At 35.9% G+C, this 12906-nt stretch overlaps 1 protein-coding gene across 1 annotated transcript in view; it reads right to left on the reverse strand.

Moving 5' to 3' along the window:
• The window catches only part of GRIK1 (glutamate ionotropic receptor kainate type subunit 1), a 197693-nt gene that overhangs the window by 2036 nt on the left and 182751 nt on the right, over positions 1–12906 (reverse strand). The window contains exons 15-16 of the mRNA XM_070751768.1: positions 11692–11917; positions 7626–7876 (exon numbers count right to left, since the gene is read on the reverse strand). Coding sequence (XP_070607869.1) covers positions 7626–7876; positions 11692–11917 — 477 coding nt within the window. The remainder of the gene's footprint in view (positions 1–7625; positions 7877–11691; positions 11918–12906) is intronic.

Genomic DNA, 12906 nt, shown 5'->3' on the forward strand with positions numbered 1-12906 from the left:
AGCGTTGTTGTACACCACTTCTGCAAAAGGCAGCACCATTTCTGTAAAAGGCAGATTATGGTAATCTACAAAACAATGTCGCTTGGCGGGACCTAGGGGAAGAGCCTTCTCTGTGAGGGGGCCTGGCCCTCTGGAGCCAGTTCCCCCCAGTGATTTATTTATTTATTTATTAGATTTGTATGCCGCCCCTCTCCGAAGACTCGGGGCGGCTAACAACAATGAAAAGACAATGAAAACAAAACTAATATTAAAAATAATCTAAAAAACCCCAATTTAAAGAACCACTCATACATACAAGCATACCATATATAAATTCTATAAGCCTAGGGGGAAGTGAAATTTCAATTCCCCCATGCCTGACGACAGAGATGGGTTTTAAGGAGCTTGCGAAAGGCAAGGAGGGTGGGGGCAACTCTGATATCTGGGGGGAGCTGGTTCCAGAGTCATACTGCCCCCCCTCCTCACCTTTTATAAGAGTCTTAAGACTCATTTATGTCAGATGTTAGGTTAAGACCCCTGTACAACGAATGATTGTATGGTTGTTGTATGAATGGATATGATTGATTTTAATATAGCTTGGAATTTTAAATAGTTATGCAATTTATAATTTAATTGGATTGATTTTTATTGTAATTGTAATTTACTGTTTTTTATATGTTGTAAGCCACCCCGAATCTTCAGAGAGGGGCGGCATAGAAAGCAAATAAATGAATGAATGAATGAATGAATGAATGAATGAATGAATAAGTAAATAAATACAGATGTATTGTTCAATCATAGCACTCATACATTCTATGGCCCCATTTGTATTTGGAAGAAAAGCTGAGCTGAGTCCTTGTGTGGATCCAATTGCTCTCAGGTAGTGTCTCCAGAACTTAGTGATAAATTATATGCCTTGGTCGGAGATGACTCTTTTTGGGATGCCATGTAGGTGATATATTTGCTTGAGAAACAGTTTGGCTACTTTCCTGGCCGAGAGTCTAAGAATCAGAGTCTTAGGCAAAGTATTCCTCAAAGTTCCAATTTATTAGCAGAGCCATGTTGGCACATCTGGAAGATACCTGAATCTGAAGTCCAGGGTTTCTCCACCCAGTTGAACGTTCAAGCCCTTGTCCCCACGCCCCCAAATCCATCATGTTGACCATTCTTCATCTGCATTTCCCTCTACCAAATTCCCACAGTGAAGAATATGTATTAAACTAGCATAAAGTGTTGCAGGCCAAAGACCCCAAATAAAATGGCTTCAACTCATTTTAAAGAGCAATTTTGAGATATCTTAACAAGAGGAATAGTTGTAAATAATCAAAACCATGTTAACTATAGTGATAGTCTTTAAACCCCTGGTTCCCAGTGTGGGCCCCATGCCCCACAGGGGGGCAATTTCATTTTTAATGGGAGCAATTGGAACCTTGTTTAAACCTAGTTAAAGGCCTTTTAGGCTTCCTCTTCCTGAGTAGTTCACTTTTTGAATAATAAGAATTATATGTCATGGGGTGGGGTGGGGGGACTTAGGATTTTAGACATGCTTAGGGGGAAAAGGTTGGGAACCACTGGTTTAAACTGTGGACTTTAGTTTTCTACACCATTTTTAAAGATTAGAGTTCTGATCAGTTACTATCTTGTAAAAAAAAAAGAATATATTGTAGGAAAGGAACTGAAAAAGTCATAATTAAACTGGCCAGGTGACAAGTTTGTCCATGGCCAATAGATAACTTGTTTTTTTCCTTCTCCCATCTGCTTTATTGAAAATGAGTTTTGTTGTTTCAAAAACACCTGCAGTATGACTGTTTTTGATGACTGGAATAGAAAAAAAATGAAACTTTAGAGCAAGTAGGCAGGTGTGTGTGTGTATGAATAGATGATTCTCATATTTATCTTAAAGAAAACACTTCACTCTGTAGAACTCAACATGCTTTGCATGCAGCAAGTTCCAAATTCAACTTCTAGTAACTGAAAGTAGAATAAATAAACACTCTGGAAAATTGCTGCCTGTCAAGGTAGCAAGCCATTTTTCCACGTTTCTGTTATAAGTTATGTGTAGAAGTCAATGTCTGTGAAAGTAGAAACCTATATGAAGTTTCTTTAAAAAACCCCACATCCTTACTGTTCTTGATAAGTTCAACCTCCCAATAACATTATCACCAAATGTAAAAACCAGAAATCTATTACCATCGTATAGTAAGACAATATTCTTAACGTATAATAAGATAAAAATATAGGGCCCTCAAAATATTCCTAACAGGGGAATGAAAACAACAAGAAAACAACAATCAAGGAAAAACCATCTGTGCCATCTAGATATTCTAATACCTGTGCTTTCTTGGGAAATGAAAATTGTGGCATGATACATCTGAAGACACAAAAGTTGGAAAGGCTGACGTACAATACAGAAATATTCAATAAATGAGTATAATGATATAATGGTCAGACTGACAGGTTACATGTATTCTTCACCCATATTTTTATATATAGAAAATATTTGTAATTTGTAAAAAATATAAAATAAGATTATGACTTAATCATACATCTTCATTTACTTTAATAATGGTTATATTCTGAATAGTTAAGATAAGCATGAAACCAGTGCAGAAACCCATTGTAAAAATTTAGATATCAATTTAGATAGAAGAAAAAATAGCACACAGAGAATAAAAAAATAATTAAATGACTGAATCTGAAAACTAAAACAATCGCAATCATCTTTGGAATGTCATTTCAAATATAAACATATTAACAAATCAAGGGCTTTAATTATAATATGAACTACCTTAAGTTATTACATTCAAATCCACACAAAGAGGAGGATCTAAACAGTTTTATACACCAAGCAAAAGTTGAGCTGATTTTACAAGTTAAGCATCCTATTTACAATGCTGCTGGAATGGGCATGTTTGCTTTTTTGGGAAATGTACTGCAGTTCCCAGCAATTGGCAGGCAATCATTCTGTGAGGCAATGAGGACTCCTGCTGTGCGCCAACCATTTTTTATCACAAGATAAATCCCTTGCACTTTAAAAATAAGTTTAAAATATATATTGTGTCCTTGTGTCCAATCCACTTGTCCTGCCTGTTGTGGTGCCCTGGCTGTACCCAGTCCTCAGTTCCTTCCATGAGACCATGGTCTTGGGAGTTAGGCGAGTGAGCCAAAAATTTCCAGACTATCCACTACAGCACAATTTAACACAGCGCTGCCATTTCTGCTATAATTCTCACTGTGGAAGAATGGGAGTTCCTAGTTTAAAACAAGTGCTACTAAAACATGAGGGAATCTGGGGAAAATGCTACAGTAGACACAAACTATCTGTTGAAGTTCGGTTTGATTTAATGTCAACCTGTTCCAAAAAGTCTTTTTTTCTTAGAATATATTTTTTATTTTGTTCTTTTTAGGTTTTTTTCCCCTTTTTGTTCCAGTTCTATCCATTTTGAAAAAGACATTATAGACAGCAAAAAAACATATACACTGGTCACAACATACTAAATCCTTAGTTGTGCCATCATAAAGTTACTTACCTAACAGCTGTGACTTTTAGATTTTTAAACATAAAGTGCTGAGCTTCTGGCTCAGAGAAGAGAAAACCGTAGGCAAGTACCCAGTTATTGATGCACTCTGGCATTCTGTTGAAGATCTTAGGCATTGAAGTTTGATTCAATAGTTTCCTTGGCTAGATTGTAGAGGGGATGATATCTTAAATTATGTTTGTAAGGCCTTATCAGAAGCCCAGAAACAGTAGGTTTTTGGCCAAATGAACTGAATCAGAATGAAAGAATGGGCTACAGTACACAAATAAAGTACAGTAGTCCCTCGCTATACCGCGCTTCACCTACTGCGGCTTCACTTCATCGCGGGTTTCTGAGGAAGCCGATCGGCAGATTTAAACAGCCCGCCGAACTCGATCGGCAGGTTTTTCAAAAAAAAATATATATCTAAAATTGTAAATACTGTATTTAAATACTGTATCTAAAATAAATACTGTGTGGGAAGGGTTTATAAACACTTAAAACAATGAAAACTTACCAAACAATTACAATATAAATACTTAAATAAGTACTATCAGTCGATAAATTCCCCATCGCGGATTTCACCTATCGCGGCCAGGTCTGGAACGTAACACCAGCGATAGGTGAGGGACTACTGTATGTTATAAGCAGTGATGGGCTACCAAAATTTTTACTACCACACTGTGGGCGTGGCTTATGAAGAATGCCCTGCATTTTCTTTCAACATCTTTCAGTGAAAATTGGGTGTTCTGGGGTGCAGCTCCATTTACACTACCTCACTGCGTTCCACGTCTAGGCAGTAGCTCGCCCCTGGTTGTAAGATTCACCATAGAGTACTTTAGTTATAGGATTAATTCTTAGCTCATCTAGTCTATTTTAATTGTTCCTTATCTTGCAACCAGTGTAATATATTGGATTAGACTACTATGATTCTTCCCTGCATATATCCCTGAGACCATTAACAGCCAATGTTAACCGACTCCTGCAGGCTCTTGTTTGTAAAAGAAAGACCTCATTAACTTACTGATAAAGATATAATGTTTTAAAAACTCGTTTTTATATTCATTCCAAGGGGAAAGTATGATTTTAATTAATTCCATCTGGGAAGTAAAAGGAAGGCAAATTATTCATATCTGAAAAAAGATGAATCATACAAAAATAATCCATAGTAGTTACTGATCCCAATGGAAATACACATGCCAGCAGCAAGGTATGTAACTGTTAACTGCTCTAAGTCATGCAGGGTCAGCACGAATGAGCCTTCCCACTGGAGCAATGGAACAAGATTTGTGAATCTCTCCACATAGTTAAATAAATGATAAGGCCCATGCAGTGTCCTACAGATGAGGATTCTATCTGGTCACTATTGGCTATTTTATATTCAGAGAGTTTCAGAATAGCCACTCTCCCACACACTTGTTCTGCACAGAACTTTTCATTTGAGGAGTGATTTGACATTTCCATGCTGTTGTGGTTAGCTCTGGCACAGCTCCTGCCCCATGTGGGGGAGACATCCACATGCTGCAGGCCTGTTTTGCCCCCCCCCCCGGTGGAATCTGCTGATGAAGGCTCCTCTGACCAAGAAGACATGAGTGACAGGGAGGAGGAGAGTGGGGCAGACAGCTCAGAAGGAGATCAATTATCTAGCTCCTCCTTGGATTCAGAACAAGAGTTAATGATACAGCCACGCATGCGGAGAGCAATGCATAGGCAACAACAACTGAGTGATTATTATCAAAGAAAATGAGGCCACCTGTGGTTGGGTGGGGCTGTGGTAATTAGTGAGTTTGGCCATTGTGGAGGATTATCTGATCATTGTGTTTCGTGACTGCTTTACTGAGTTTGATCTTTTGTGTGCTGATTTTTCCCCGCTTTGAAACTAAACCAGGGCAAAGCGTGTTTCACTTTGTGAAAGAAGAAGGACTGTGAAAACATCACTGGTCTGCTATTCTGGAAAATAAAACAACTTATTGTCATATTGTATTTATAATATTCTACTATAGTATGGACAATGTAAGATATTTATTTACATTTTCTCAAATAGGCTGAAGGATTGTCTGTTTTATTTCTTCTTCCTATGCTGTTTCACATGCTAGGCTTTTATTGGAAACACCAACCCCAAAATCCTTGGGTACATTAAAAGTTATTTTGACCTCAGTGTTTCTCCCCCTTAATGTCAGAATTTCCTCTTAGCTAAACACACCTTTTTTATGGTAACTATACAGTATGGATTGAGGGTTGTTTTCGAATCCCTTGTTCTTCCCGAATTAATTTGCCACAGTCTAACTCTGTAGAGAAGGTAGTTCCAGAGGTGGAGTTAGATGGATGAGTTTGTTTACACTGTTGTCCATAAAAGAAACAAAAGGCCTTGTTGCATGCAGAAAAGAAAAGATGGAAGAAAAAGAAAAAATAAGAATATTAACCAATGTAACAAAATTTTAAAGCAAATGATACCAAAACATATAAAACAATATACTGAAATTTGAAATAATGAATTATGTGAACTGTATCTAATAATATATAACTTCTCTATGATATATTTGCAGATTTTACTGTTTAAAATATGATAATATATTAAAAATTAGGAACTACCTTCATATCTGTCAGCTCTTTTATTAAAATGTGATTGCAGAAAAGAATCTGAATTTTTACTTTCTTATTATTATTTTCTTATTATTATATTCTTATCAGTCCATTTTCTCAGGAATATATATAACTTTGCTTCAATGCTGATCTCTGTCTGTTTTAGATCATTAAGAGGGTACCATTCTTGTATCTCATATAATTTTGTAGCAGCTATTCTTGCTAATCCCAACATGGAAGCATAAAAGTAAGAGATCACAGTAATGATAAGAAGTATTTATATGGGAAAATTTTAGGGCAACCCTAGCCTTTGCATGTTGAGAGTCAGATGTCCTGGCGGTAAGGAAAAAGGGGGATTAAGGGATATTTAATCCTTTACAAACTTTAAGGTAATCAGTTTGCTTCATAACTTCTCCAGCTCAAAAATAATAAAAAGAGGCAAATGGAATTTAGGAATTGCAAAGAGATGCTGCACATTACAATATGTACCCTGCTGTAAATTATGGTGTTTGCTAGCATACACGCGGCTGTTATATGATTAGGGGCTATACTCACACATAAAGTACTAATTCATCTTCATGCAGTTATGCACATAGGGGCCCACATTATCATAGATCACAGCACCCTTTATATTATTTATTTATTATATTATGTAATATATATATATTCCCTGCATTCTTTCTCACACAGTTATTTTTCCATTCCACCATTCCAATGAACAAAGATGTTCAATTTTGCAACCCTCACTGTCCTCACAACAATCACTTGGATAAAATCTTCAGATCAGTCTCCTGGCAGGTCTCTCTTCCAACTTAAGTTACAACTCCAATGTTAAGAGGAAATTGGTCATTGGGAGCATCATTCTTGTGTGTTATCTATTTAAATTATACTTCTGCTTGCACCAGGAGTGGTTTAGAGAGTATGGTGTAGTAAGGATGATGCTTATGTCCTTTTTTTTTTTTACTTATCAGGGTTATTTGTTCAACAGCAAGGCTTGGAATCCTTTGTTGAAATACCACAGTTTCATTTCCTTTCTCTGCCTCACACCGATAATGCCAAAAGATTTAAGCAGTGTAGGCTGAAAAATGCCCCAGTCATATCCTCACTTTGACTCTTGAAAATCTATAACTTCTTTTCAGTTGACCCTTAATTACTATGCAGTATGCTCTCCTGCAGATAAAAAGCATGAACTCTGCATTTCTTTCATTGCACTAGGCAGAAAGGTCTTACCAAGATTAACAGTATTGTTATAATGATGATGAAGCAATGACACATTGACTTTGCTGACAGTTATAGCCTTATAGAAGTGCCCACAGAACTAGCTGGAACCTATCGTATAGGGCTAATCATTGGGAAAAGACTGGTGTTTGGCAGAGTGGCTCATAAAAAGACCCAAGTGGTTCATTATTTGTTATTTCAGTTATCTTCTTAATACAAAAGGTTTTAGGCCAGATCAGCAGAAGGCAGCTCTTCCGAAACTCAATAATAAGGCAAAAGTTTCTTTTATGCGAGGGTACCTCCCAGACTGAACTCAGCTGGACTTACCTGTTCAATGTCACTATTTCTCCTTGATTTGTAAATAAATTCTCCGATAGCTACAAACACAGAAAGAACTAGTCCTGCTGCAAGCACTATGAAAATGCCCCCAATGTTTTCCACACCGAGGGCACTGGCTTCTTTACTGTCCTCCTCTGGGCAGCCATTGCCTCGCCACCACTTTTCCTTCATCATATGCAACTTTCCTTCCTCTTGTAATTGGAGAATGGCAATGGTTATTTTGTCTCTATAAGGAGAGCCTGAAAGAAAAGAAAAAGAGTAAAACAAAATTGAATGTGTGAGCCTATATTGGACCGTGTTAAAAACAGAAACACAGGTGCAATCTTCCTCCACACACATTTTGTTTGTTTGTTTGTTTGTTTTTAATTTAGACTATAAATTCACCCAACTCAACATTGATTCAGGATTGCAAGCAGTAAAATACTTCAGGGTTATAGTATTGAAAAAGTATAGTATTGAATTGCTTCCCTTTAGAATAGTGAAAGTCTTATGTTGGTAGTTCATTTACCAATCTGATTTGTAAGGTAGTTCCAAAGGTTATTTATTTATTTATTTTTATTTATTTATTTATTTTGTCCAATACACAATGAGGTTTTTAGTCAGTATATATCTTTATACACATAGTAAAATACATAATGAAGGTTATAGAGGAGATACTCATAGTAAAATATATCTAAGAAATAATAGAAAAGAAGATAAAGTAATAGAATATATCAATGAAAGAATAGAAGAAGAGATATAGGAATAGAAGAAAGGCATAGGAGATATAGGAGAGCAATAGGACAGGGGATGGAAGGCACTCTAGTGCACCTGTACTCGCCCCTTACTGACCTCTTAGGAATCTGGATAGGCCAACCGTAGATAATCTAAGGGTAAAGTGTTGGGGGTTTGGGGATGACACTATGGAGTCCGGTAATGAGTTCCACGCTTCGACAACTCGGTTACTGAAGTCATATTTTTTACAGTCAAGTTTGGAGCGGTTAATATTAAGTTTAAATCTGTTGTGTGCTCTTGTGTTGTTGTGGTTGAAGCTGAAGTAGTTGCCGACAGGCAGGACGTTGCAGCATATGATCTTGTGGGCAATACTTAGATCTTGTTTAAGGCATTTTAGTTCTAAACTTTCTAGGCCCAGGATTGAAAGTCTAGTCTCATAGGGTATTCTATTTCGAGTGGAGGAGTGAAGGGCTCTTATGCTTTACTATGCAGAAGTAAAGCATAAGATAGCCAGTTAGATATTTCAAAATTTGATCTTTATCTAAGAATCCTACAAAAACAATACTAATTCAAAGAGACTGGTGAAAAAAAACGCGTTCTTACAGATTGTGCATAGAATGGCAAAATCTGGGATGGTGACTTTAAATCAATTACTGTGTAATTATTACCGTAAAGATTTGAATTTGGTCTTTTGTAGTTGACAACAGGGCCAATATTCCAAGCTTAAGCAAGGTTTAATAACTCAGTTTGGGCCAGATGCTTTGGCCACTTCTAAGGCACCTAAGATCCCTGACTGAACACATTCTCAACATACCATTATTAAAAGTTTGAAGATAGTTTTAAAGTGGATAGTACCAGAGTAGATTGAACATGGACCACAGAAATGGAATCTCCACTAATGTCCCATAAATGGTTTTATGTTCTTAAGAAAGTTTAAACAGTACTGATGGAATTTGAGATCAAAACTGTTTAATAAAAATATATATTGTATTAGATTCCCCTAAGAACAGATTCAAAGCAAGAACATCAGATTTTTTTTCTATTGGAGGATTTGACTACTAGCTGAAGAATGGTGAAATAGTACATTACTGAATAAACAGATGCAATATCATGATCTTGACCAAAATACCAGTAAATAAATCATCCCATAGTACCTCCCTGGTTAAGGAGAGGATCGGAGATCATCCACTGGTATTCTGGATGACAGTTTCTCACAAGGCAACTGCAGGACACACATTTTCTGGGGGTTTGGGCACTGGGAGACAAAGAATCGAATCGAATAGAATAGAATTAGAATAGAAATCTTTATTGGCCAAGTGTGATTGGACACACAAGGAATTTGTCTTTGGTGCATATGCTCTCAGTGTACATAAAAGAAAATATACATTTGTCAAGAATCGTGAGGAACAACACTTAATGATTGTCATAGGGGTCAAATAAGCAACCAGGAAACAATATTAATATAAATGGTAAGGATACAAGCAACAAGTTATAGCCATACAGTCATAAGTGGGAGTGTCCTTAAGTTAGCTCACTTTCTAATCACGTTTGGAAATTACATGTAACTATTTTAAAGCTAGTAGAGATCTTTAAAGTGATAATTCTGGTAAGTTTACCTTATCTAGAACAAAAGAAAAATTGTAAGTTTAAAAATTTAAAGTACAGGTATTTGAATTAAATGACAAAAAGCTATGTAAGTCTAAGAAAGTTATTTAAAAAATTAAGCAATCAGATGAATTTGGAATTTTAGGATGTTTGCTAAAAGATTTTAGCAATAATTATTTTGAATTATAATTATATAAATAAATAACACCTTTATGGGAATTAAAACATTTATTCTATTTTAAGTAAAAACAGAAGTTTGAGATAAAGCCAAATTTGAGATTTTATGATTTCATACTTTGGACACTGGAAGGGACTTAGTATTTTCTTTTTTCCTCTTCCTTTCTCCCTTCTTTTATTGTATGTTGTATTGTTTCCTTTCCTTTTTGAATTTAGTTTGTATGGTCTTATATTATTAATACTTAATTTTTTCAATTAAAATATTTTTTAAAAAAACATTATTTCTTGGGGGTACAAAAATATATTGAGAATTGGGATAAGTGATATTATTCAAGATATTGGCATTTGGAAATACGTGATTATCTATCCTTCAAAAGGCATGATTTTCTACTACTGAAAAGGAAGCAATATCGATGTTTGGTATACAGTAGTCCCTCGCTATACCGCGCTTCACCTACTGCGGCTTCACTTCATCGCGGGTTTCTGAGGAAGTCGATCGGCAGATTTAAACAGCCCGCCGAACTCGATTGGCAGGTTTTTTTTTTTTAAAATCTAAAATTGTAAATACTGTATTTAAATACTGTATCTAAAATAAATACTGTGTGGGAAGGGTTTATAAACACTTAAAACAATGAAAACTTACCAAACAATTACAATATAAATACTTAAATAAGTACTAGCAGTCGATAAATTCCCCATCGCGGATTTCACCTATCGCGGCCAGGTCTGGAACGTAACACCAGCGATAGGTGAGGGACTACTGTATGTAGATTCTATGATATTTTATAATAATATTTTCATTGTAATATTATATGCTACATCTTGTAAACCAGTGGCTGCAAGTTAAGTATAAAATTTTCTTTTTCTTTTTTACAGTTTTCTTTTCTTTTTTAAAATCATTTTTAGCTTTATGGTTTATTTAGTTTAACATTGTTACTGTTGTGTACCTTGATACTTTGCTTGTCTTTTATACTTTCTTAAAATAAAGAAAAAAAAATGAAAATTAAAAATATTGTTTAAAAAATATTATCTTTAATTATTTTAAAGAATCAGAGATTAAAAATAGCAGCAATGATGATGCTTTAAATTCTTAGGATTAAATTGATTAAAACAAACCAGGAGGTAGCATAATACTGTGTGTGAACTATCTGCATTTATTCATAGGACATAATATAATTTTTCCTAAAACTGCCAACTTCTTGTTGACGTCATGTTAAATAGAATATGCTTTATATTACAAAGCATTATGAAGTACAGTAGTACCTCTAGATATGAGTTTAATTCATTCCAGAAGGGAGCTTGTATGTCCAACAACTCGTATCTGGAACAAATGGCTTTAGACTTTGTTTTTCCCCTCTGAGATAACCAGAAGCAAGGATTCTTGCGCCACCTAGTGGACGCTGGGCTCGTATCCTGAATTTGAGCTTGGGTCTCGAAAAGAAATTTCTCTCCCCTCGTGGCTCGTATCTTGGAATACTCGCATGTGGAGCAGCTCGTATCTAGAGGTACTACTGTATTTCAAAGTTCTACCAATAATTGTATGTATCACATTTCTTACCAATGGGAGTTCCTACGCCATAACCTTTTGAATCGATGAGTCCCCCAATCTGGGTGAGATTGCAGTTTCTCTGTGTGACATATTCTATGCTGGTTGATTCCATCAGCAGAGCATAATCAGTAGTGAGCACCCGCTGGATGCCTATATCATTGTTCTTCACCAGAGCTGTCAGTTGCCTGCTGCTCATAAATGCCCACATTTTCTCATATGTTGATATTTTGGATTTCTAAGGAAAGAAATTATAAGCAGTAGAAATCATTAACCCTCATGCATGTTCATTGCTAAGCATTCCAAGATGAAACTATCCTTGATTTGGACCTCAGGAAAAAGAAGAACCCTGTTGTTTTGAAATGATTTCTGATAAATTTAGCTCTGTGGACAGCATCTTTACATACAAATAATTTGTTCGTGTGGATTCTAATGTCCTTTTTGGGATGTCCATTTTAGAGTGCATTGCATATCAGAATAGTGGTTCCACTGCTTGACTATGGTATATTGTTTTATCTTTAAATTTAAGTCTGTGTATTTTACAGATTGTTGTTAATGTTTTTTTTTTAAAAAAGATATAAAATATATGTGGGAATCAGATAGGTAACTAGAGTTTCATAGAGCGAATTTGGGAGTTATGTCAACAACAAACTTCATCCAAGGAGATAATAATGTTTCTTTCTTTGCTGTGTCACATCAAGTGTCTGGTAGTTAAGTTCAAGCCTAACAAAAGGAAGAAAAAAGAAAGAAAGAAAGAAAGAAGGAAGGAAAGAAAGAAAGAGAGAGAGAAAGGAAGGAAGGAAGGAAGAAACAAAAGAATGAAAGAGGGAGGGAGGGGAAAGGGAAGGAGGGAGGGAGGAAATTGAAATGTGGATTGAAAATAATGAAAGATACCATATTTTTGGAGTATAAGATGCACAGATACACCTTAGTTTGGGGGGAGGAAGATAGGGAGGAAAATAATCTGCATACCAGGTATTCATCTATCTAGTCCTTGGTCTGGTCAGCTTCAGCACATTAGTTGGCTGGTTTTGAGCATGCGAGCTTACTTTTTATCCCCTTGTTGGAGATAAAAAACAGTTTCTAAAACATTTAACTTCTCACTCTCTTCAGAGAGAGAAACAATGAGAAAAGCAAGCAAAGGGAAGGTCATTTTGCTAGCAAAGACACAGAATATCACTTCACTTATTAGCACCTGGTTAGGGCTGAAAAAAAAGTGGAAGGTTG

The sequence above is a fragment of the Erythrolamprus reginae genome, chromosome 4, assembly GCF_031021105.1.
Source record: "Erythrolamprus reginae isolate rEryReg1 chromosome 4, rEryReg1.hap1, whole genome shotgun sequence".
Taxonomy (NCBI): Eukaryota; Metazoa; Chordata; class Lepidosauria; order Squamata; family Dipsadidae; genus Erythrolamprus; species Erythrolamprus reginae.